General features: G+C 38.4%; 1 protein-coding gene across 4 annotated transcripts; it reads right to left on the bottom strand.

Annotated features, from left to right (window-relative positions):
- Nucleotides 1-751: 751 nt before the first annotated feature.
- On the bottom strand, nt 752-25,024 carry LOC145897431 (uncharacterized). Of its 4 annotated transcripts, none has more exons than XM_082985722.1 (31): nt 24,883-25,024; nt 16,572-16,816; nt 16,388-16,519; nt 15,906-16,061; nt 15,786-15,848; nt 12,980-13,214; nt 12,755-12,918; nt 12,591-12,662; nt 11,901-12,053; nt 11,711-11,797; nt 11,264-11,330; nt 9,434-9,510; nt 9,079-9,160; nt 8,549-8,635; nt 8,432-8,490; nt 8,071-8,170; nt 4,671-4,732; nt 4,393-4,599; nt 4,209-4,319; nt 4,055-4,155; nt 3,919-3,978; nt 3,706-3,734; nt 3,508-3,578; nt 3,307-3,450; nt 3,024-3,125; nt 2,869-2,966; nt 2,516-2,713; nt 2,215-2,408; nt 1,963-1,995; nt 1,700-1,876; nt 752-1,560 (listed from the first exon to the last, which is right to left on the bottom strand). In XM_082985722.1, the coding sequence occupies exons 1-31, from the start codon at nt 24,926-24,928 to the stop codon at nt 1,460-1,462; spliced, it is 3,513 nt and encodes a 1,170-aa protein (XP_082841848.1). In that variant the 5' UTR covers nt 24,929-25,024; the 3' UTR covers nt 752-1,459. The 4 variants fall into 4 exon arrangements, with proteins under 4 accessions (XP_082841848.1, XP_082841850.1, XP_082841849.1 ...); XM_082985724.1 differs by having other exon boundaries at nt 3,508-3,548; XM_082985723.1 differs by having other exon boundaries at nt 9,443-9,510.
- Between the last annotated feature and the right edge of the window lie 1,121 nt (nt 25,025-26,145).

Raw genomic sequence — 26,145 nt, 5'->3', positions numbered from 1 at the left:
CAAGCAACGCCACTAGAGCTTCAAGCTTCGGCCGTCCAATGCTTTTCCAAACGTCGGTTGACAAAATATTAGCAGCGGTATTGAGTTCCACCTTGAATGATTTGGAGTCCACAACAAGAGGAATGACCAGCAGTTTTGGAAAATGACCAGTTTTCGTTTTGCAGTTAGCAGATGCCACCAACCTCACACTTGAAACGACGCACAGCTTGCATAGCCTACGTCCTTTGCAAATTTTGCAGAGGGCTGCCAAAGCAACTTTTCTTGGACACTTTTTGGCCATTGAGTAGAAAAGGGTTGGGTACAACATTGCGTCGCAAAATGGATGAAGTTTTTGTGATTAAAAAACTTCACCAAACACGCTGAAAGTCGCCCTGGCAACAGCACGTGCTCATTCCACCCCAAATTCAACCTTCCTGCACATATCACCGGTTGCTTAATTGTGGCAAAACGACTTTCTTTTTGACAGGAGCAAGACGGGCATTCCCCGCGAGCAAAACTTTTTTTAATAGAAATACTGATCTATGCGGTCTGTTACTAAGCGGTGAAACTAACACAAAATCAAGTATGGGGAAATATCCTGGTATTAATTTTTTCACAAAATCACCCTTAATATGTTGGAACTTTTTCAACAATACCCACCATGTGGACTGTCTGACAAAATACCCTGAAAATCATATTAAAACTGCCCAAAACACGCTGATAATTGCCCTGACAAAAGCGTGTGCATATGTACTCATTTAACCTTAATATTGGCACCCAGCATGCATAACCAATTGCATTGTTACTCGCAACATATTTTTTTTCAGTAAAATAACGTTTTCATTGTTACACATAACATAATTTTACGCACGATTAAACAGCTAAAAGGCCGCATAGTTCGGTATAAAAATAAATTCATAAAACTTCCTTAAAAATGAGGGCAATTAATCGGCGATTGCCATGAAATAAGTGTAATCTTGTTAAAACGACCCAACCAACATATTTATTTCATTAATTACTTTGTCGTAATGCACCGGAAAGTTCAGAGGTTATTGTTAAATTTGCTCAAACAACAGAGACGAATTTAAGGGGAATGTCGAACGTTCCAGTGGACAGCAAAAATTGTCTTTTTTTGTGCGGAGGCTAAGAGACATTTTGGTTGCATAAAACAAGTTCAAGTTGCATGTTATATTTATATGTCAGTGTCAGCCTCTCATTGGTTTTTCGTTTATCACAGCTACACAAAAGCAATTACGCACAAATTATTTAAAAGCTACAAAGTAGGCTACTTTACATGTTAACTCTACAGAAAAATGGTAAAACATATGCAAGGACATTAAAAATGAATGATTTTTAAGATTTTGTTTGAAAGTTATATAATTATTATTTAAAACAAAACCTTAACATTCGCCACATTTACAACCAAGAATTTACTCCCAAAACATTTCAATTTGAAATTATGTACAGTTCTATTGTGTCCCTAATTGTCAGTAATGGACTGGGGAGTTTGTTGGTTTTCTCTTTTCCAAGTTTCCAAGAACCTGGTGACACAATCTTGCAGTTTAGCTTCATTGTTTCCATCTAAACAAATATTTAGTGTTTCCATTTATACAAAAATTCAACAATATTTTTGGGGTGTTTTTGTGAAAGGTACTTCAGCAAAACAAGTATTACAGAAACTTTTTTGGTTTGTACAAACACATTGGTAGTAATTCCATACCTTGCTCCAACCAAATTAGAAGCACAACTTTTCTATATTCTTTGACTGTTCTCTGGTGTGCTGGATAGGAGGATTGCAATGTCCCTTCATCAACATCTAATGTTCTTCTCAGAAACTCATTAAAGTCAGCATTAGGAATTTTTTGGCAGATACCAAGTAATTTTTCTCCATTTGCATCTGTGGGCAAATATAAGTAAGTGCCTATATCTGTAAATGGTTTGTTACATTTTCAGCACACTTTCAAATTTTGTTTCTCCACTTACTGATTGGTGTAAGAGGTATGTTGGGGTTTATACCTGAAACAAAAACAAGTATGAACCAGAGAAAATGTCAAAAATAACTACAGGAATTGAACTGTGCAGGTTTCAATCAATATATTATATTCCTGTGACTCCAAAATATTAAAGGACAATCAGCGCCATCTTCACAGATCAATTGCAGTCACAGGAATAAACCGTATAAACCAGTTATTTGGTGAACATTAAAACAAAACATATATTTAATTGTTTGTTTACCAGGAATGGAAAAATTGCCTTGCAGAAGTTTACTTATGGTACAACAGTGCACTATGTATTCAACTGAAATTGGTTTTGGGCCATTGAGTATAAACTGTATGATGGTTCTTTCAACATCAAAGATGGATTTGCCTTCTGACAATTTAGGTGGACCACAATACAACACTTCCATTTTGACAGGATCTGCCCAATTTCTGATACATAATGACTGAATATTAGATTCAATATAGTACAAACGAAAGGTTTAGTTACACAAAAATTCAAAACATGAATAAAGAAAATACAACACAATAAATTTTACTTCATTTTGAAGTTATCCTCATACACAAACAGGTAGTCTTTGAATACATTTCCACAATTTAACAAGTGTAAACTTTTGCAAAATGCACAAGTCAAATGTACAAGATCTGGACTTTCGAAACTTGGCACAAAAAATGAAATTGTCATCATCTGCTCCAAATATTCTTCATCATGATCATCTACCAACGAACCCTTAAATCTGACATGAACAAAATGTATACAAACCCATGCATAATGAAACTTAAATTACACATAAATATTATCATAAGCAACACAAAGTAATAACACCAAAATTTCCACAAACGTAATTTATTAACAAAGTCATTTTTTGGGGGGCAATTTTCATAGATTTACCCAGTAAAATGATTCGTTGTAAAAATTAGTTTTGAATTTTTTAGTACTGGTTGTCCTGGCAATTTTTTCCATGTTGACCCTTCATTGCAGAATTTAACCTGCAACAAAACATGAAGCACATTAATTATGAATCTTTTTAATGTTACAAAACCCACTGTTAATGAAGTCTTTTCCATATGTTCAAGCAGAGGAAGACTGAATGTTACATCCTTGTGAAATGACAAACCAGCAGGACTACACTTTACTTCAGGAGTAATCTTAAAACCATAAGAAACATAACAGTTTACCAACCATTTCTGTCATTTAAGATATAAATCAAAAGTATACTATCAATAAAACTTAAAGTAAACAATTCATAATAATCGGTGAGCTGCCGCTCATTATAAGCTTTACAAAAAAATCTTATGCAAGCATTGCAGACCCCATAAGCACACTTACAGAATCATCTGCCAAAAGACTCATTGTGATCAATGTGTCAGATAACATAGCATTTTTGGGAATTGTCAGAGTACATCCACATATTTCCAGTTCTCCCCCAATGGAACCAATCATTTTTGAAACAGACTTTATATCAGGATAGGGCTTAATAAAGAAGAAGAAAATTGTGATTTAAGTAGGAAGAAAACTGCAGTTTCTCACCAATAAGTGTTGTTGGTTAAAAACATCTCTATGTTGGTTGTCTGCAATGATAACACGCATTATATCAATATCTTAAAAAAAACAGTTCTAATCAAAATCCTTTTTTAGTATATATTACACTTTTTGTCATATTAACATATTATTCAAGCAATGCTTTTGTTGCGAATTATTTGCATTTTATACTTGTCAAGATGTTACCTTGAGATTGTTGCAGTCCCGGTTTAAAACTGAATAAAAATGTCCACAGTTATTTTTTGAATTTTTTTTTTGAAAAACTTAAAAAATACAATCAATCTTTATGCCAAAAACAAAAATGTCACAACCAAACAAAAAAGCTTTCGATTGTGGTTTTTTTATGTGAAGGCCAAATCAGCAGCTGTAAACCATTGGCCCATGAGTAATTTGACTCACTTCACAAAATGTTTCTTTCCTGGAATATGTGATGAAGTGCTGGTCTTTCTTGTTCTGAAACTAAACATGTGTGGTGCATGAACAAAACTACCATCCAAAGGGGACATTTTGTAATGTTATATATTTTGAAAATTACCTTGAAAAATGGTCAGTTTCAAAAGTAATGTACTTTTGTTGACTGTGTGATAATTTTTGTAAGCAGTCCCATGTTGCTTCTTTGTCAGAACTCCATTGAACCTTTTAATATAATTACGTCAAAAATGGTTTATGAAAATGAATTGAACAGCAACCTGTAATGGTATAGATTTTTCACCAGTGTAGCATGTTTGAAGACTGATTTTAACAGGCTTTTCAAACTGTAAACCATCTGGTTCACAATCAAGTAGTGGAGTAAGCTCAATCTAAAAAAACGAAAAACATATTAATCTTTCAAAAAATGTTTCAAAATTCCTTGGTTGAATAAAAACTTTATACCTTCTTGGAGTTGCGTTTACCATATGAAGCAGTAAGTTTAATGTTAACTGTGTCTTTCAAGGCATTTTCAGGTATGTCAACAATACAACCTCCAACTTCAATGGTACCACCTTCCTTTCCCACTAATTGCTCTTTTTTTGCAACATATTTGTAAGATGACTTTGCATTTTTCTGTTGACATGTGTTTTCAGCTACAATCTTTGTGTTCTATTCAACAAGAACATTCAAAACAATTTGCAAAAATTGCTGATTGCTGAAGATAGATCCTAATGACTTACACCAACAACTTTCTGAGAAAGATTTGACAGTTGCTGTTGTGAATCTGTTTGGTCTTCCTTGTCTGTAACAAATGCAAAAATGGGTCCAAAATTGTAAAAAAGTACTTAAAAAAGGGTAAACATAAAGTATGTAATAACAAAGATGTTGTTGTAAGATATGTTTTAAGAAAAATATTGCAGGTGGGGTCGCTTCACCCCGACAGTATGAATCAGCATTCACCCAACAATCATTTTGTTCCGATCTTGCCATTGAGAAAACGTTTAATTTATGTGACAATGCTGTACCTACTGATTTGAGATAACAATTATCACAATACCGGCACAGGTAAAACTTTGAAGCCGCTACTCCCCAAGATCGTCAAAAGTTTTGTCAATTAGTTTCCCTCTGGTCAAATTTGGACCAAAAAACAGTATACAGAGGCGTATCCCGGATTTTGTTTCGGAGTGGGTCAAAAAATTTTGGAATTTTACCAATTTACCGCTGTAAATTAGGGTTAATTGTGGTTAAGCAATACAAAATATGAATGTCACATGAAGGACACATATTGGTATTTCTATGAAAATTAGTTTTGGTGCTGGGAAATGCCCACCGTGTAGACCTGTGTCACAATGGAAATTCATGCATCACCAAGCAAAGCAATTAAGTTAAATTTACGGCTGAATGAGCGCACATGTTCGTGCTGTTGTCATGGCGAATTTTAGGGTGTTTGGGGCAGTTTTAGTGGGGTTTTGGGCTATTCCAATTAGGTAGTAACTTGCTGGTGGGTGCTGCTGAAAATTATGTTGAAAATGGAGCAAAAAAATCAGGCTGTATTTGTGGAAAAATGAATCGTTTAAGTGTCCAATCATTTGTGATTTTGTGAAAGATCCATTTCATATCTACAAACTTTGACCAAACTTAGTCTCCGAAAAAATGGTTTAGTCACCCCCCTAGGGCCATTTGCCCCCCTGGTTACTCAGTATTTTGGTTAAAACAGCAACAAAAAATGGAACTGGATTTTGCTGAAAAATGAATCGTTCAACTACCCACTCATTTGCATTTTTTTGTAAGTTCCAACTCTTCTCTATGCAATGGCATCAAATTTAGTTGCTGAAAAAAGTGTCAAAGCCCTCCCCCAGGGCTGTTTATACCCCCCTGTTGGTCATATGATCTTCCAGGAGGCCCAACAAGTCCTTGCTCTGTACAGTCTCATCCAGGAGCAAATTTTTTTTTCAACTTTGTAGAATTTTAGGTCCCTATGTAAGTCACAAGACCCGTCAACGGGCATTGGGAAACAAGCGGAACAGTCGCTATGATGCATCACAACCGAGGGCCTTGAAAACAGGATTTCTCCAATTTAATGCCCATATAGGTCCTAAACGTTGCATTGCGCAATTGCGTGACGCAAAAATTATGAAACAATCGATGCAAGGTTTTGCAGCTTTGCTTGGTGGTTTTATTACTATTATTTTGAAAGAAAGGCCTAAATATATTTGTAACTAAAAAAAGGATTAAATGTGGGGTCAAGAAAACACAAAAATAAAATCTATTTTGCATGCGGTGGCCCCAGATTCTTTTTCACACATTTGCGTGCGCTTTTCTTGAAGAAAACTTTCAACATGCGTAATATTTGCAACTTATTATTGTAACGAAGTTGCACTGAAAAAATACATTTTGTTCTTTGATACACGAAAAATGGCACTTGTTTAGTAACAACGCAACATGTTGGGTAACACTGCTTTGTGTTTAGAAACAATTGTTAGTTTCAACACGATGCGGGTTTTTAGGTCAACGTCGAAGAAAGTTTCTGTTTTTTACAATTCTGTATAGTTAGCTAATAATATTGACAAAAATATTTCCGGACCCCCCGGATAATCCTATGGCTGTTTAACGTCCTACATGTGTTCAAAATAACATCAGACTTTGTATATTTTGCTATACAATATCATTAATTAGTAGTTGTAACATTTCCCTGTCTTTGTGCAGGAAAATGAGCCTTCTCATTGCCAGTGGTATACTTTCCAGGCATGCTAGACTTTGCATGAAAATATTATTATTGTACGAGCCTTAAGAACTCAAACCCAATGATAATGCCTTTTAGTACTGCATCAGGTCAATCATAAAATGGACCATTGTCTAAATCTTTTGTTCGAACATCACAAAATGATTAGTTTAAACTTTAAAGTAATAAAACTTCAAAACACATTTATCAATTCAAAGTCCTGAGTCAAAATGTGGAACAAGTAGGTTTACAGATCAAGTGATTGTCGACCTGTCTTTTTTACTATTTCTGACTTTGTAAAACTATTTTGATTTGTTTTTACAAGTCAAAAAATTTAGCCCCACTGAAAAGTCATGACCAATACTTAGCTTCAAACAAAGAATTGAACCTGCCTAATTTGTGAAACCATTTTTAGCTAGCACAATCTTTCTCAACCAGTACTTCGAGTACCACTAGTGGTATGCGACGGTACTCCGGGTGGTTCGCGAGCACCTTTCCGTAATTTTGAGATCAAGTTTGAATTAAAATAATCGTGATCTGTGATCTCAAAATGTTGGTTACTTTCCCTTAGGTTTCTTTAAAGGATCTTCCAAGGCGAACCCGAATATATTCGCCGAATATCAGCACAGATTTCAATGATACGCAAGATTCACATGCAAATATTTATTGTAGCGTGAGATGGTTGTGCGATACACTGTGGTTTTGTGCTTTTTCGCATGATCAACAATGGAGTACACCGCTCCTAGCGCCACAAGAAAAAGTGTTGCCGTTTTTGCTATTGGTTAATCACCACGAATGTACAAAACGACAAAAATAGCGTTTCTCTTGCAGCGAAATCTCTTTCGTCTAACATCGTATCATAGTTATGTGCGCAACAAAGTAAATCTATTTGTGGCAAAGTTTTGCACAACTAAAACACAGAAGCGCATTTGACAACAAAAATACTAAAGTCCTGTGTTGGCCATAGTTCGCCTGTGTAATAGTAGACTTGGTTGTTGGTTTCTGTAAGTTTATCATACTTTGCCGAAATCGACAATTATTTTGTCGTATGAAAACAAAACAATCGTTCGTCAAGGAACATACTTGCGCGGGTGATGCAACCGACTAACTATTGCTCACACTTACACACGAATATATTCGGGTTCATGCAAATAATGTTTCTCATTTATTCGTGTTTGCACGAACCCGAATCTTTGTCCATGTGGCACATCCCAAGTTACTTTTTGTAACACTTAACTAGGTGGTAAGCGTGGAAATTGTTTTCCAAGTGGCACGCAACCACAAAAGGTTGGTAATCAAAATAGGCAAGTTAGACCAAATGGATGAAATACTTACATTTTTAGAATGCATCCATTTCACAACAAGATCTACTAGCTGAATTAACTTTCTTTGTATTTGTAAACTACTAAATATTTTACCTGTTTCTAGTTCCACCATTTGTTGTTCATGGATTAGTGTACTACTCTCACATAGTGAAAATTTTCCATTTTCACTTAGGCTAGCTTGTTCTTTTGATTGCTATAAAGGTAATAAAAATAAAATAACTTATTTTTACACAAAATTTGCTTGATAAAAGAGGTGTATATTATACAACATAATAATATATGATTAGTCTTATGTAAGCAGTGTTTGTAGTTCTAGAGCATTCTAAGCAAATATGTCATGTTTTTTTAAAGAAAAATGCCACATACAGAACAGATAAAATAAAATAACAAAACTATTTTGTAGACAAAATAAAAACAAGAAATCTCAGCAGTTGTAAGTTTATCTTTTATTTACCTGCGTTGGAAGTTCAGATTGTATTTCATCATGTAATGATGTAAGTGAATCCATTTTTTCTGCAAATTATTACATAAAGTTCTTTATTTGTGTGTTGCAAATGTAATAAGTACTAACCATCCCCATCAAAAATAGTTTCAATCCTGGATAAGGTTTGTTGACTTTTTAATTCCTTTTTGGGCTTAAAAGTCTTTGTTTCTTGCCCTGTATAACAAAACAGAAGCAAGCATCAGAATTAGCTTTTGAAAAATGTTATATACACTTAATACCAAAGAAAAAATGTGCTACAAATTCCACTCATGCAAGATTGGAAAAAATGTCATGGGTTTTGTAAAAATTTAACGATAATCCATGCAAAAAATGACCCTTCAATGTATGATGAAAAAACCCTGAGCGCAAATTAAAAACTTTTCCAACTGATATTCATAGTTTACACACATACTATCTTCGCACACACCCAAATAGGTAAAATTGTTTGTTTGTTGGTTTGCTATGCCTTGTTTGGTTTCAAATATTTGAAAGTTATTTCTATTTAAAGTTGCTTGTAAGTTTATGGAGTCAAAGGAGTGTTCATAAATTGTGATGTTATAAGTCCTGTATAACTTCTTCTTTTCACATGTTGTCAGTTTTTAATGCCTCATACTTACAATCTTTTCCATTTGCTTTTTCAGATATCCCATCTTGTATCTTATGTAGATTTTCAGTCAATGCAGTCACTTCTTTAATTTGCTATGAAAAATATCAACTTTATTAAAAAAAAAATTAAAATAGTTTTTATATAACCAATCAATCTAGGGTTATAGCTTTCTGAATTCATACAATTTGTGTTTTTTTTTGGCGTAGCACTCAGGCACCTACAAATTTGTCACTGCATCCCTGAACACCCCATTTATAACAATGTGTAGCTGAACGGGGGCTGTGATAAACAAGGGACAATGCCAAAAAAGTAGTTTACAGCACTGCATGTATTTTAAATCTTACAATATTTATTCTTGTATTTACCAGGCCTACATTTATGAAGGTGTCTGTAGGCAGATTATATTTCTTCCATTTGTCGGTGAATTTGTCTTCATCGTAATCTAATTAAACAAGATAGTAAATTTTAAATGATCAAATTGATTAGCGTAAGACACACAAAACAAATTGACTGACTCAAAAAGAAACATCAGTACAATGGTTCAAACCAAGGTCAGAAAACTGAAAGTTGTCGTTTTGGCAAAATACATGTCAAGTTTATATTTAAACTTTGCATGAAGGTTGGAGGCATAGGCGTCGATTTAGGGGTGACATGTCACCCCTCACAAACAAACAGGGGTGACAACCATAGGCGCCTAGTTGTCATTTTTCCAGGGGGGCGGCTATATTATGACGTCATAATTTGTTACTATGACATCATCAAGTATCGAAAAACTGTGTTTGAATTTCAATGCATGAGGCGTATTAGCCAAAAGGGCGGCGTTAACGATGAACACACGAGATCGATCTACGACACAACCAATAAGAACCTGTTGGCATATTGTACTGCGAGACTGACGTTGCAACAACCGATGTCAGTTACGCAAGCGAAACTAGGTCAACATATTTTGTGTGCGTCGCGTAAGAAACACATTGTTTTTAGGTCTTTTTTCTTCGAACGTTACAAATGCGACGAGTTACATGGTGCGGACAGACGCGCGTAATAGCCAATGTTTTTTGTTTTTTTTGAAAACCCCCCCTGCCCCCCCGGACTAGGCGCCTATGGTGACAACGTGTACATTGTCACCCCTGGATTTCGTTTAAATTAAAAATTATTGCCAGAAAAAAAAACATACATTATACTATGTGTTACCGGTAAGCTCATTTCAAATGACCTGTATTATCACCGTCACAATCAGGACAAACACAAGTGTCTCAAGGATTGTTACGCAACGCAGCATTTGTTGTAGCATAATGGAAGAATCGGCATTGTTACGTAATAGGTTTGTACGTCATTTCATAATTACTAAATCTGCTATAGACCGAGTAAATAAAAAATGTGCCGCTTTCAGTAAAGGGGTCCGTAATCGAAGTGTTTAAAACTAAGTGCAACAACAACATGATTCGGTGTAAACGAAACGGAATTTGCGTCGTTTGCCTATGTTTAGGGCGATACGACCGACAAAATGTTTTTGTGTGTTTCTAAAACCTGAAAAAGTCACCCTTAATATTTTACAAAACGTTGAAAAATCGACGCCTATGGTTGGAGGAGTACGATGTAATATCCACGCTGTGTGAATGTTTTAGAACCATTTAGGTTAATAGCATTTTAAATTTGCTAAAATTAGCAAAATTTGTGCAGTGGATGCAGCAATGTTACATGCATTTAGGCAAGATCACCTCACTGTGTAGGTCCTTACTTGGCAATCATATCAAGATCACTAGGTTTACAGGCTTTGTAGTCCAGGCACTGCAGCCTAGCTTGATCAGACGCTTTTTCTGATTCAGCTAGGCTGCAATGCCTGGACTACAAAAGCTTGTAAACATAGTGATTTGTATAGATGGACGTAAAGTCATTGCATTAACACATTTGTATACATTGATAGTTGTATATAAATATGGACTATATGTTAATGTCACACAGCTACGGATTACTGCTTATGGAGTGTTTATACTTTATTCAGAAGGTAAATTTATATACAAAGTAGAAAAGATTAGAAATACCTAATACAAACAATAGTCACTAAAATACCTTTCTCTGTTTAGCAAAATAGATTTTTCTAATTTATAGACTTCAACTGTTTGTGAGATTTAAACCAAAATAGACCCAAACTGTTTTATACTTGCATGTGTTCATACAATGCATTAGGGTCATACCTTCAAGTTTGTGAATTTCATCGGCATACAATTTAGTCAAAGTTTCATTTCTTGATTTTTCTTTCACCTAAATTTAAAACTGCATTTTTTGGGGAAAATAAGACATAAACAAACATGAACAGGCAGCTAAGAGGATTTTTAATTGTTTTTGTTTACATGAACCTACTATGGAACAGTGTTTGGACAGAAAGCAAAACAATGTTTTGAAAATATTAAAATTAACATGTGACCAACAGGCCCGCAACACATGTTAGTTGAAGTTATGTGTGCCCAGAAAGGGTTTTATCCTGATAAAAGCAGCTCCAACAATGATACAAATATGACCTGCAGAATATGACATAACCTGATTAGAATAAACTGAAATACCCGTAGAATAATAATCACAAATACGAAAGTGCAACTTTTGCCCTGTGATTCCTGTGAAACACTAATATGTGAAATACTCACCTCATCCATTAGTTTAAAAAGTTTGTGTACTGCAGCTTCAAGTTTTTTAATTTCTGAAAGACAGCCAGATTTTTCCTGCACATCTTGCTGCAGACAGTGGACTTTTTTCATTATAACAACCAAAATATCAATTTAAGACTCACAATATTAAACACATTGCAATCTAATACTATCTTTGGTTATTGCTTACCTGAACGTTTTTCAGTGCATGCTTGATCCAGTACATAATTTGTTCTTGATATTCTTCCATAATCTTCAGAAGTTTTACTGTTTCATCTGGAAGATCAAAATGTTCCTGGCTATCATTTCCATTAATCGTCTTCAGGTATTCACCGATACTGCACTACAAAAATATAAACAATTGTAAAGGATGAGTCGGTCCAGAATTTTTGTATTCTAACACACATGAACTAAAATATATCATATACATCATTTTTATTGTCATAAACAATTCCTTGCTGGCTTCCAATGCAGCTTCTCTTGCTTCAAATTTAGCACATTCCTAAACAACGACTTATTTTGACACAATAAAATGTTTTTACTTCATGAAATCTACCTAACCAGCAACACTTCTTTCACATGACACAAGTTAACCTTCAATTCAATTTTAAATGTTACTAGAACAACTTTGTGTCCAAGCTTCTGATTTTATAAAACATGTTTCTATTTGAATAAGAACTGAAGATGCTTTAATAAAAAGCGAAACATGTTTCATAAAATTAGAAGCGTGGACACAAGTTGTTCTAGTAAGTTCATTTAAAATTTTATTTTGACACACCCCCAAATTGAAGTATTGTACAGTAACAGAAATGCATTAACATCAGAACAATGTAAATTAAAAAAAAAAATTGGTTAGAAAAATAACACTGCATAGATCTACCTTGTTTATTTTATCTTTATATGTAGCTTTGTACTCCTGGTGAGTTGTCAAGATGTCAGCTTTGGCCGTTGCCTTTGCAACACCACAAACGTTAGTTTACTTATCAAAGAAATATGAATGTTTAGGGTTATTTTTTAGCCTTATACAAGGTTTTGATAACTTACCTGTAAATTTGTGCCAACAAGCCCTTCAAAATGTGCAAGAGTGTAATTAACAAATTCTCTTCCGGTGACAGTTTTGTCGTCGATTCTTTTCAACACAATTTGATTGGGAGAGAAAAGTTTACGCGCCAAAATGTCAACAGTTCCCAAAAACTTTTCTCCGATGTCTGCAAGAGTAGTGATTGATACGTTTATAATTTTTGCATAAAAAGTACACGACACGCGTACCTTTTAAGCGAAGAAAGTTTTTTTGTTCTTTACTACTAAAAGCAACTTTCTCGCCAGGGTAAGGCATCAGACAGCACGAAACTCGTTGAAAAGATTCAAACAGATGTTTTTTAACTGACTCGGTGTCTTGGTGTTCAAGTTGTGTGTCCAGTACATATTGCAAGACTTTTTCACCGCCATTAAAGTCATATGTGTAAGAAGGTTCAGGCCAATCCCGAATTAGAAATATCAAATCCTTAAATGCAAACCAATTTACTTTTTAAAACAAGCGCAACAAAAACTGTTTTTTTCGTTCAGTATTGCCCAGAGATTTGTTGTGAAATCAGATGCCGCCGGAATTTAGGTAAGCTGCAATGTTTTTATCCACGAGTGTGCGCTTGTAAGAGCGGTGGGCGGGGTAAGTTTGGTTTCCGTTTAATATTCTACAGGACGCATATTGGTATTTCTATGAAAATTAGTTTTGGTGCTGGGAAATGCCCACCGTGTAGACCTGTGTCACAATGCAAAGTCATGCATCACCAAGCAAAGCAGTGACGCAATTAAGTTAAATTTACGGTTGAATGGGCGCACATGTGCGTGCTGTTGTCATGGCGAATTTTGAGGTGTTTGGGGCAGTTTTAGTGTGGTTTTGAGCTATTCCAATTAGGTAGTAACTTGCTGGTGGGTGCTGCTGAAATTTATGTTGAAAATGGAGCAAAAAAATCGGGCTGTGTTTGTGGCAAAATGAATCGTTTAAGTGTCCAATCATTTGTGATTTTATGAAAGATCCATTTCATATCTACAAATTTTGATCAAAATTAGTCTCCGAAAAAATGGTTTAGCCACCCCCCTAGGGCCATTTGGCCCCTGGTTACTCAATATTTTGGTTAAAAGAGCAACCAAAAATGGAACTGGATTTTGCAGAAAAATGAATCGTTCAACTACCCACTCATTTGCATTTTTTTGTAAGTTCCAACTCTTCTCTATGCGATGGCATCAAATTTAGTTGCTGAAAAAGTGTCAATGCCCTCCCCCAAGGGCTGGGTATACCCCCCTGTTGGTCATATGATCTTCCAGGAGGCCCAAAAAGTCCTTGCTCTGTACAGTCTCATCCAGGAGCAATTTTTTTTTTCAACTTTGTAGAATTCCAGGTCCCTATGTAAGTCACAAGACCCATCAACGGTCATTGGGAAACAAGCGGAACAGTCGCTATATGCATTACAGCCGAGGGCCTTGAACACAGGATTTCTCCTATCTAGTACCCATATAGGTCCTACAGCACCGCAGGATCAATGGGTTAAAATTTGATTTAACTCCATAGTAGGATGGTATGAGATTTTTTGTCCAAAAGAACAGATGTAGGGGTAAAATTCATAAACCCCGATCAGGATTGATCCTTGATCGGGGCTTATGAATTCCATCCCTAGTTTGCGCCAACTTTTTATCGTCGTAAGTTGTTATGTTTTATCATAGAATACTAAAACAAGGAACGGAAACTCTTTTCGTCACGCATGAGTAACACTTTACGCAAAAAGAAAAATTCAATGGCTTAAATACGATTTTGGAGTTTTACAGTTTGGGCAAAACTTAATGTGATGGTTTAAGTAAAATGCAAGTAGTTTCCTCCATAATCTTTTCAAATAAGGGGATGGTTTTAAATATAACGCGCTATAATATACTTTTAAACTTTGTTACAAGTTACCTTATGTGCTGAAAAATTGGGAAGATACTTTTACACCGGGTCACTAAGTTTTTTATTAACTTGATCCACATATAAGCCTATAAGCCTATGTAACACGGAAATCTGTGCGAATATTAACGCTACGATTTCGTGTAGTATTTCAACTCAAATTTACAAACAAAAATAACAGGCGGTGGCCCTGTTTACGCCTAATCATTAAAATTTGCACAGATTTCTGTTTTACACATACTTATATGTGGATCAAGTTAAGAAAAAACTTTGTGACCCCGTGTAGTAGTATTTTCCGAAAAATTGTCAATACGACATCGCGTCAACCTAAAAAATGACGTAAAACATGTTATTATTACGTCATTCAAGTGATGACGTATTTTTTTAGATCTGCACATCAGACCAAAATCAATCATTAGATTCAGAAACCTATTTAACAAAACGGAGCCCGCGAGGTCACATTTTTGCAGTCATTATTAAGTAGTTAAAAGTGTTACATGCTTTCTTTTAATCCTTTTTTTGTAAAGACGTGTGTTGGGCAGATTGTGCTTTCAGTTGTTTTTGGCCCAAAATGTCAGATTGTAGCTTCTGTGAGCCAGATAGAATAGGGCCAAATTTTGCCGCTTTTTTTTCAAAAATGTTATTTACTTGGTTGACCATATTTAGATTCGGCTTTTTTCATCTTTTTATGCAAAAATATATTAAATAGTACATAAATGTTGGTAATTATCTAAAAAAAAATGTCAGGTCGCTTATTTTGATTTGACAACTTGTTATGTTTACAACCGATATTATTATTTTTTTATAATTTTGATATCGTTGGAAAGCTCAGCTTATTACGAACCATGACAAGCGTCAATGTTCAGCGCAAAATGTATAGCTATTTTGTTGCATATAGGAAAGATATTGGATAGGTTGATTGCTGCGATTGCTCTTTTATATGTATATAGGCTTATAGGCCTAGCTAGATGAGTGATGTCGCATTAAACCTTGCCCGACAACAAATCTTCTCCTGCAAATGCAATGTCGTCATAGTCGAATTAAATGACGTAAAACGAATACAGGGCTGGTCAAAAACAATTCCGCAGTTGGTAGTTTGCGTAATAGTAAAAGTGTTACTTTACAAGGGGTACCAACCTGAAACGGTTTTTCAGCTTGTTTTTGCAATCTGTTGATTGCTTTTTCATAATTTATAACAAGCTGTAAAACAAACAACACATTGCTTTTCATGTGAGAAATTGTACGTTTTGGACTAACCTGGAGATGCTGTAAAGTGTCTTCATGTGACAGACTGGATATGTTGTAAATTTGAACAGAGCTTATTAGAGCACTGAGTCCAAAAACAACGGAGCAGTCAATCATATTGCACGTTGAATGAAATGACTCTTGTGTGTCCAATAGAAACAGGGCCACCTTAAAGTTTTCAATAACCAGAGGGCATTGAAAAATAGTGAAAAGGAAAACATTAAAAGTTTCATTTGCTGAAAATCTGAATATCGGGGAAACACATTTCCTTAAAATTTATCATCACACTTAACACTTCCTGCAAGATTATTGAATCCAATATAAGTTATCATTCATGTCAAGTGCGTATTGTTCTTCCCTATTTTCATTTGAGTGGTCATTCACATAAATTTTGCCTCACCAATGCCCTAAGAAATCAAGTCGATGACCTTTTTTTATCAAAATGTCATGAAAAACTGATTTAGCAATCCAGAATTTATGTTTAATATTTCCACCTTTCCATGTGGCGTGTCAATAAAAAACGGTTCGTCCCAAATCCATATTCCTTGAGTATGTTTATTTGCTCCTCCCCGCCAAACGAATCCTTTGTTGAGTTCTTCCTCTTTCGCATCCAGCCATTTATCAGTCTGTGAAATAAGTTAATCAGTTCTACTATGATCGGTGGTAGCAAATACGTACCGCTCCTTTTTTGTTGGCCCACAGAAATCGTAAGAAAAAGTTTAAAATAAAAGATTTTCCTTGTCGAAAAGCCCCGGCAACGGAATAAATTGCAACAGGTGTATTGACTACATCTCGATGTTCGAAGATGTTTTGGATTTCATGTTGGTTAATGCAATACCCTCTCCCCCCAATTTGTGGTGAAACAATTTGTACAGCTTTGTGGCGCATGGGTTGTTGTGAATCATCATCAAATCTCGGCGAACCTAAACACATGATCCAAAATTGACCGACAAACTTCTTAGAAAGCTAAGGTAACACCAAGAAAAGATAAACAAACATAATTTTAAAGAACTGTTCTTCTGGCATAAAGTTACGGTATTTTTATTACAACTGACGTTTCGCCTACCACCCGGTGAAACTTCTTTATGTTTATGTGGCAACAAGATCATGCACATAAACACCAAAAACGCAAGAAAACACAAGGAAAGGGGGGGGGGACCGCTTGTAGCGCCAAGTGGCCAGGTGTGCAACGGCGCACAACAAATACAACAAGTTGTTGGCTTCGACAAATAATCTAAAAAAGGAACGCGCACAAACTGGGATAATCGAAACAAACTAATAAAAGTGATCAGCATGTACATTTCTCTGTACAAAATCAAGGGCAGTTCATCATCGACCCCTTTAATATGTCCCAGCACTAAAAAACGCTGCCTGCAGTACGGAAAGTGTTGTCTTAAACTTTATTAACCTTTATCACACTACAGTGCTTTTGTCTGGCGCAGCTATTTCTCGTCTAACGCTAAAAATCGCCATTTGTCGTTTTTATTATTTGATTCGGTTGTGTAGCCTATACTCGGTTTAATGCGCGGGCACAAATAAAATGGTTTGTAGTGAACTGTTGTTAAACAAAAGTTGTTATCAATTGACAATCCCCAGATTGTTTCCTTTTGTATTTTGGAGTTAATTGCGTGAGCGCACAAGGGCGCAATTTTGTAACAGGGCACAGAGTTATCTTAATCAATACCATATCACCAAATCTAACTGTAACGTGCTTTTTCTGCGGATCGGCGGCGCTACACGCTACACAGCAGTTTTTTGGCCTTTAGCCCAAACGCGTCCCATCCAATCTTCTAGGTAGTCGAACCCGCGAAACACAACAGTCACTTGTATTCGATACAGGAACGACCGGCACAACAACGCGCCAGGAATGGAACGGTTTCTAGTTAAAGAAACACAATTGTACATTCAATATACAAACAAATTCACACTATGGCAAATTCAATCGCACTTACCGAACTGTTTTGCGACCGATCTTATTCGTAAATTATCAGTAGTGACAACATCCAGTAAACTTTTCAATTGTTGCAAAGCAGTCAACAAACTATTTCGCGTTTTGCAACTAACATCCTTATTCAAATAGAATGAGTATTACCATATGTACTACAATAACTGGCAACACAACCAGCCATGAAAAACATAACCATGCGGTCTGCACGCGCACGTCTACTGCGCAGCCTTTGTTACATAATAACGAGAGTTGTGCCAAACATAGAAAACATAACGAAAACAGTAACAAAAAGAAAGAAATTTTGGTTTGGGAATCTACATCCTCCCCCCAAATTGGGAAACCAATTTTTACAGCGAACAAAGATTCACAACTCAGTCTCATTCTCCTGCGCGGGGATCACCACGCAGAGTTTAGTGATGGGTCTCCTGAGGAAACCGCCGGCCGTCTTCACTTCAACGCTCCTCACCACCTGGTGTTTATCATGGAATAGTTCGGTGACTTTTCCAAGAGGCCATCGACATCGTGGAGCAGAATCATCGACGAGTAGCACAACATCACCTTTGGAAAAATTACTTCTCCTGGTGTGCCATTTTTGTCTGGAAATGATTGTCCGGGGGTACTCCCTCAGCCATCGTTGCCAAAACTCATCGGCAACATGCTGAACCAGGCGGTATCGGCGTCTGGCGTAGCAATCGCTCGGGTATGTCATCATCGGCGGCATTCCCACCGATGGGTTAATTCTTAATAGGTGGTTTGGCGTCAAGGGCATGTCTTCACCAACTTCCAGGGAAACTTCAGTTAGAGGTCGTGAATTTATGATGTTCTCCACCTCCAAAAGCAACGTGTGTAGGGCGTCATCGTCTAGTTTTCCCTCAGGATAAATCGCCATCATAATTCTTTGGACGGTTCTGATCATCCGTTCCCACACTCCACCCATGTGGCTTGCTCCTGGTGGGTTGAACGACCACTTCACCTTCCGCTGGCGCAAGTAATCACAGATCTAATTTTGGTTCCATTTTTCCAAGTCTTCCTTCATAACGCGGTTAGCACCGACGAAATTGGTACCGTTATCCGAGTAAATGTGTGATATTGGACCACGTCGTGCAAGAAATCGCCTCAAGACATTCAAAAAGGCGTCTGTAGTTAGGTCGGCAGCAACTTCTAAATGAACAGCACGTGTCGTCATACACGTAAACAGACATCCGTACCTTTTTATTTCGCATCTACGTTGTCTGATCAGCAAAGGTCCGAAATAGTCCACACCGACGTGTGAGAATGGTGGTTCGTCAACCTGCAATCTGGACGGAGGCAGGTCAGCCATCAGCTGCTGTCCTGGCTTGGCGTTTCTTCGTCGGCAAAACAAGCAATGGCGTATAACCCGGCGAACAGTCGCTCGGGCGTTCACTATCCAGTAACGCTGGCACAACAAACTCAATGTGTAGTTGATACCAGCATGCCCCGCACCTTGGGCGTGCACTTCTTGGGCAATTAATTCCGTTAGGCGACAATCATTTGGCAGAATCGCCGGATGCCTTGTTTCGTAGCTCAACGTCGCGTTGTCGAGTCTGCCGCCAACACGAAGTATGTCGTCCTTCAATATAGGGTCGAGTCTATAGAGCGCAGATTTTGGCAGCAGTTTACCCGTGGATAGCGATGCAAGCCAATCAGCAAAGTGCTGACGCTGCACAAATTTGACGAGTTCTGACTCAGCAATTTTTAATTCGTCAACGGATATAGGCGAGTGTGATACGGTCACCTCTTTGTTTTTAGCTTTACAGTACAAGTAGCGTTTAAACCTGAGCAACCATGCAGTTGCCAACTTCAAACGATGTAGTGATGAAAAATAGCCAATCAAACGATCAGTACCTTTTTCTTCGAGCGTTGTGAGGAAAACATCCGCTTTGATTCTTTCCAAGTCAAAGCTTTTGTAGACCTCAGCAGTAGTTGGTTTCTTAGTAAATCGATTTGGCCACTGGTCGGGTGTCTTTCGCAGGAACTCAGGTCCGGTTAACCACATTCCACTGCACAGTGCATTGGCAGTAACACCGCGAGACGCTGCATCAGCCGGGTTCTCGTCGGTTGGTACGTGCATCCAATCATGGACACACGAGTGATTCAAAATCTGTGTAATTCGATTTCGCGAAAATATAGGAAAGTTCTTACTGTCGGCGTGCAAACTCTGCAGCACGATAGATGAGTCAGTCCAAAACAGACAAGGACAGTCTTCTAAATCAAGTTCCTCCCTCACTGTTCGTGACATTTTTACTGCATCCAAAGCAGCCTCCAGTTCCAGTCGTGGTATGGTTTGCCTTCCTGAACCGGAAAGCAGTGATTTGCCCATCACCAGAGAGCACGTAACGTTCGAGCGGTCATCTACTGACCTCAGGTAACAAACACAACCTCGTGCTTCTGACGAAGCGTCAGCAAAAACATGTAACTGTACTTTGGACGCATTGGTGGTCATTCGATAAAAACGAGGTATTCTTACCTCACAAAGGTCACAGAGGCTTTCTCGCCATTTTCGCCACCTGGCTTGATCCGTGGTCGGCACGACATCGTCCCATCCAATCTTCTGTTGACATACGTCCCTGTAGATCAATCTGGCTTCTAGGACCACGGGTGCAACGAGTCCAAGGGGGTCAAACAGGGAGTTTGTCACGGAGAGCATTCCACGTCGCGTAATCGGTTTGTCCGGCAGGACGACATTAAATCCAAACTCGTCCTCCGGCAGGCGCCAGCTGATTCCCAGAACACGTTCCTGTACCTCTCCGCCAAGCGGAATGTCCTTTCTCCGTTAGGAACAGAGGTCATCACAGCATCACTCGATGACAACCATTTTGTCAGCCTGAAACCTCCCATGGACAGTAGACTTCTCAAATTTTCCACCATTTTAATTCCCATTGTTTCTGTGGGGATTGATAATAAACAATCGTCCACATAAAAGTTTTTTCTCACAACCTCGGCAACACGAGGATCAAAAAACTTCCCAAATTCACGTGCGGTTTCACGTAGGCAGAATGTGGTGCAGCTTGGGGACGACTTCGCGCCAAATAAATTAACAGTCATTCGGTGAGGCACAGGATCCTTCAGTGTGTCGCCTCCTGGCCACCACAAGAATCTGAAGGCGTCACGATCCTGCTGCGTGACGCGTACTTGATGGAACATGGCTTCTATGTCCGCAACCAAAGCCACGGCTTCTTTGCGGAATCTCAGAAGCACTCCAACTAACGAGTTCATTAAGTCTGGTCCTTTCATCAAGTGATCGTTGATAGAGTTACCGTCGCACTTTGCGGCACAGTCAAAAACGATTCGAAGCTTATCCGGCTTCTTTGGGTTTACCACGGGGTGGTGAGGAAGGTACCACTTCCGACCATCAGTACTAATTTCTTCTTCTGGTACCTGTTCGGCATAACCCTTTTCCAAAAGGATTTGCATCTGCTGAACATACTTTTGACTTAAACTTGCATCACGTGACAAACGCTTCCTAAGACCAGACAGTCGTTTCTGTGCTAATTTCAAAGTGTTGGGAAGAACATCTGCCGAATTTCGCCACAACAGCGGTAACTGGTAATGTCCATCTTTGTGTTCCACTTGCTTAACCATGGTGTCATATGCAATGACGTCTTCTGCTGAAAACTTCAATCCAAACTCCATTGCTTCTCTGTTGCTCCGGAGCCACTGGAGGAAGGATTCGGCATCCCCCAAATCACCACTTCGCATGGGGTAAGTTTCACCATCATCGGTCACCATGACGTCATCGATGTTATTAAAGGAATTGAAACGTTCAATTCCTTGCAACAGAAAACTACAGCCCCTGGAGGTTTTCTGTGGAGCATAACCTCTTAGCAACCAACCTAGAGGCGTTTTGACAGCGTCCGGGTACTCCGGATCAGGAGAGAACCGACTCTCCAAACATCGATGAACTAAGTAGTTGTCTGTACCAATAAGTAATGTGACAGACCCACCTTTGATTTGCGGTAAATGTACTCCCTTCAGATGCTTGGGACGAACAAGTGTTCCAAACTTTGGGACATGCTCAGGCGGGACAGGGATTTCGTCAAGTAACGTCACTTCCGGTAAATTGAACTCCTCTCCTCCCCTCAAGGGCAGTACTGACATGGAGATTTTCACGGTGTTCAGCTCCTTTGCACCATTGATCGAACCGAGCTGCATACGAACGGGTTCGCCTTCTACCTCAACATCCAACATGTTGATCAGCCGTTTCTCACAGAAGGTTTTGTCCGAACCAGTGTCCAGCAGAGCATATGTTTCAATTTCCTTGTCCCCGACGCGGACTCGAACAGGAACAATGTCTAACCAAGCGGACAATGAGTTGCTACCATGACAGCCCACGGTATTCAAGCAACTACCCTGCGTCAAAGACGCCGAGTCATTTCCATTTTTGTCCTCCGAAGATGCGTCCGTCGGCCGAGGTCTCGCCGGATTGTGCAGTAGCACATGATGGTATGCACTTCCACAACCTTCCTCATGGCAAACCGTCTTACTGCTACAATCGACAACCATGTGTCCCACTTCGAGACACCGGAAACACAGACCTTTCGCTCTCACAAATTGTCGTCGCTCACGATGCGATTTTCGTTTAAACGCATAGCAGACGTCGAGGTCATGCGGCTTTGCACAACAAGGACACGGTCTCTTTCGTTGTGTTGACCGTTGTTCGTTCTGCACCGATTTCTGTGCACTAGTAGTAGCAATGGCATTGTATGACGTCGCCTTTTGTCGTTTGATACCTTGATTCTTTTCAGGGCCTGAAGGAAAGAGACCTTTCCCATATATCGAGTTTGCTTCCTCACTCTGCTTTACAACGAAATTTGCAAAATCCACAAAACGCGCGACTCTACCCGTTTCCCTTTGCAATGCAACAGATACAGATACCCACTTACATTGCATCTCCACAGGTAGCTTGCTAGCAATAGCAACAATAAAACCGACGGAATCTACGGTAGACATACCAGTGATTTCCTCCAATGATACGCAGCATCTCTTAAGGAGGACGGCCAACTTTTCCAAACCGTCGGGGTCGTTTCGTCCAATCTTCGGACTTTCTTGCAACTTCCTCTCGCAGCAACGAGCGATGATATGTGGTTGACCATAGCGTTCGTACAATTCTTTCCAAGCAAGTTCGTAGCTGATTGCAGGGTTTGAGGATGACGTATGGTGCCTCAGCTTTTCATTGACACTCGGCGTGCAATGTTGCAGCAAGTATGTAAGTCTTAAATCATCACAGTCTAATCTGCTAGCAATATGGATTTTATATCGATTTGCAAATGACCAATAGTCCATAGGGTCGCCATCAAACTTTGTTATTTGTGGTTTTGGCAGAAAACGTTCACCAACCTCCGTATAATGAGGTCTAAACTGTGTCGTAGAGGTACGTCCGTTATGTGGCGAGTAAATGTTATCATGTGGTACCTTTTGGCGACTAGGACGTTCGAATTCCTTGAGCTTTATTTCATTTGGTTTAGGATCTTCGATCACTAATTCTTCAGGATTCTTAGGACACACTGTGTCTTTTCGGGGTTCGTGTTTTAACGAACAAACACTCCCAACTTCTTCCCATGCGTTCAGTTCGGCTTCTGCTAAATCTAACTTCCGTTGAGATTCGCGATCAGCGATTTCAGCTTCCAATTTTCTTTTATCTAGTTCTCGTTGAAGAGTGAACTCGGCTTGTTTTAATTCCTCTTCTTTTCGTTCTTCCTCTTGCTTGCGTGCTAAACGAGCAAGATTTAGCTTCACACGACTTTCCTTTAACTTAATACTGTATGTTGAGCTCCTAGAAGATCTTACGCTCCCAGTGTGAATAGTGGATTCACATCGTTTCGACGTTCTACTTGCGGGCGGTGAACGGCTACCAGCTTCAGAGACAGGTACCGGTGTTGAAATGTCTCGCAGCCACTGCCTGACACGTGTGTCAAATTCGTTCTTGCCTCGAACACAATCCCTTTTTCGAGACACACTTCCCGGCATCGTGGCCTCATCGGACATATCTTCACACAGGTTCATAACCTCGGTGTAGCTTGCTTCTACGGCAAGCAACGCTTCTTGCAGTTTTTCCTTTTCGCGGTTGAGCATCACCCTCTCGGCATCGAGGTAATCATCTTGTAACTGTTTTAATGCACAGCCAAGCCGTTTTCTCTTCTTCTTTGTCAGGACAGGCATGTTGTGACGTCACAAACGGTTGTAACAATGACAGTTCGAAACTTGTATGTAACGTGCTTTTTCTGCGGATCGGCGGCGATACACGCTACACAGCAGTTTTTTGGCCTTTAGCTCAAACGCGTCCCATCCAATCTTCTAGGTAGTCGAACCCGCGAAACACAACAGTCACTTGTATTCGATACAGGAACGACCGGCACAACAACGCGCCAGGAATGGAACGGTTTCTAGTTAAAGAAACACAATTGTTCATTCAATATACAAACAAATTCACACTATGGCAAATTCAATCGCACTTACCGAACTGTTTTGCGACCGATCTTATTCGTAAATTATCAGTAGTGACAACATCCAGTAAACTTTTCAATTGTTGCAAAGCAGTCAACAAACTATTTCGCGTTTTGCAACTAACATCCTTATTCAAATAGAATGAGTATTACCATATGTACTACAATAACTGGCAACACAACCAGCCATGAAAAACATAACCATGCGGTCTGCACGCGCACGTCTACCGCGCAGCCTTTGTTACATAATAACGAGAGTTGTGCCAAACATAGAAAAAATAACGAAAACAGTAACAAAAAGAAAGAAATTTTGGTTTGGGAATCTACACTAACAAAACCATGTGTGGGGAACCATTTACCTGACAGGTATCGTTAGGTTGATGAATTTCGGAGACAGGGCGTAAACAAACATATATAACGTTTCTACTTAAAATGTATCATAAAACTTAGCACTTCCTCTGAATTTATTGAATCCAATGTACTGTTCTTGTCAAGGGCGTATTGTTTTTCCATATTTTCATTTTCAGGGCATAGAGTTATCTCAAGTAATAACAAACACCAAATGCTAATTTTATACCACAGTTCTGAGCAGCTTTTCTTGTGTTGCGTTTTTCACAAACCATCTCCTCTAATTTGGTCAAATTGCTGTCGCTGTAGGAATTATCTTCGTCGCTGTTTCAAGGGGATTTTAAGACAAAACTAACACAAACGCTGTTGCCATGCCTAGCGAGAACGTAAAACACAAGTTTAAGTGATATCAGTAGCCCAAAAATATATGTAAGAGTTGCGTTGTGACTTTTCTTTGCCTAAAGCTAACAGCGTTTATGATTATTCTTTTAAGCACGAAAGTTACTGCCTCACAAATATCCTCCACTGTGCTGCGATTGTCTTCAACTGTGGTTAACTGCGCCATTAAAATGAAAATGTTCAGCACCAAAACGTCTGCTACCTATGCTGTGTCTGGCAACTAGTTCCTCTTTCTGGAGAACAAAGAAAAGTATGAGACCTTTTAGGTCGAAACAGTGGCCATCTGTCTGCAGCTTACACAAAGAAAAGTATGCTTGACCCTGCCTAATTTTGCCCTGACAAAACAAAAATTATTTACTCCTGATAAAATAAAATGAATTAAATTAAATATCAAAGTGACATCCATTTTGCATTACCCCAATCAAACAGTACTTGTACTGACACTTACACAACTAATAGTTTTTTCAAAGTAAAATTACAAACAATCACTGCTGGAGAGAATCAAGGAAATTTTGCCTGATTCAAAGTTGTGACGATCACCACTTAAACTGATAAATCTGCAGCTTTTAATTCACGAGGACTGCTGGTGTCTTTTGGTTTCAAGCAAGCTTTGTTGCTGCTAGTAGATACTTCTATTATATGTATCGTCGTCAGTCACGATTGAATTTCGGTATTCACTTCCGTTTTAACTGCTGCGATGTGAGACTTATAACCACTAAAATGCAAATGTTATTGAGCACTAAAATGTTCTGTTGCCTGGTGACTTTTGTCAGGTGACTAGTTCCTCTTTCTGAAGAATGTAACAAACAAAACGGTTGACTGAGTTTGTTACCAACCTACCTACCACGTTAACACGCCCAACAAAATCATACATCGTACCTACCACGTAGGCAAGTCATAATTAGGTTTAACATTTACGGTATGGCGTAAATTATTTACAGATGAAAAATCAGTAAGGGAAACTTTGCATTTAGCAGAAACTGATGATGCCCTTGACAGGGCGAAAATTGTTTTTCTGATTACAAAGATTTCGGGGCAACAAACTTGTCAGTGCAGAAAAACTGTAGTGGATGACTTACATGGTGTGGATTAA

Source organism: Ascidia mentula, chromosome 4 (assembly GCF_947561715.1).
Source record: "Ascidia mentula chromosome 4, kaAscMent1.1, whole genome shotgun sequence".
Lineage (NCBI taxonomy): Eukaryota > Metazoa > Chordata > Ascidiacea > Phlebobranchia > Ascidiidae > Ascidia > Ascidia mentula.
This window is presented reverse-complemented; position numbering and strand designations above follow the sequence as displayed.

What these genes read in the sequence shown, in the direction of transcription:
- LOC145897431 (XM_082985722.1), bottom strand. Translation starts at nt 24,928, where the DNA reads ATGGTTTGTGAAAAACGCAACACAAGAAAAGCTGCTCAGAACTGTG. An exon ending in ACACTTTACAGCATCTCCAG is followed by an intron (nt 15,849 to 15,905) that starts GTTAGTCCAAAA and finishes TTTGTTTTACAG; the next exon opens with CTTGTTATAAATTATGAAAA. An exon ending in TCTAATTTGGTTGGAGCAAG is followed by an intron (nt 1,561 to 1,699) that starts GTATGGAATTAC and finishes ATATTTGTTTAG; the next exon opens with ATGGAAACAATGAAGCTAAA.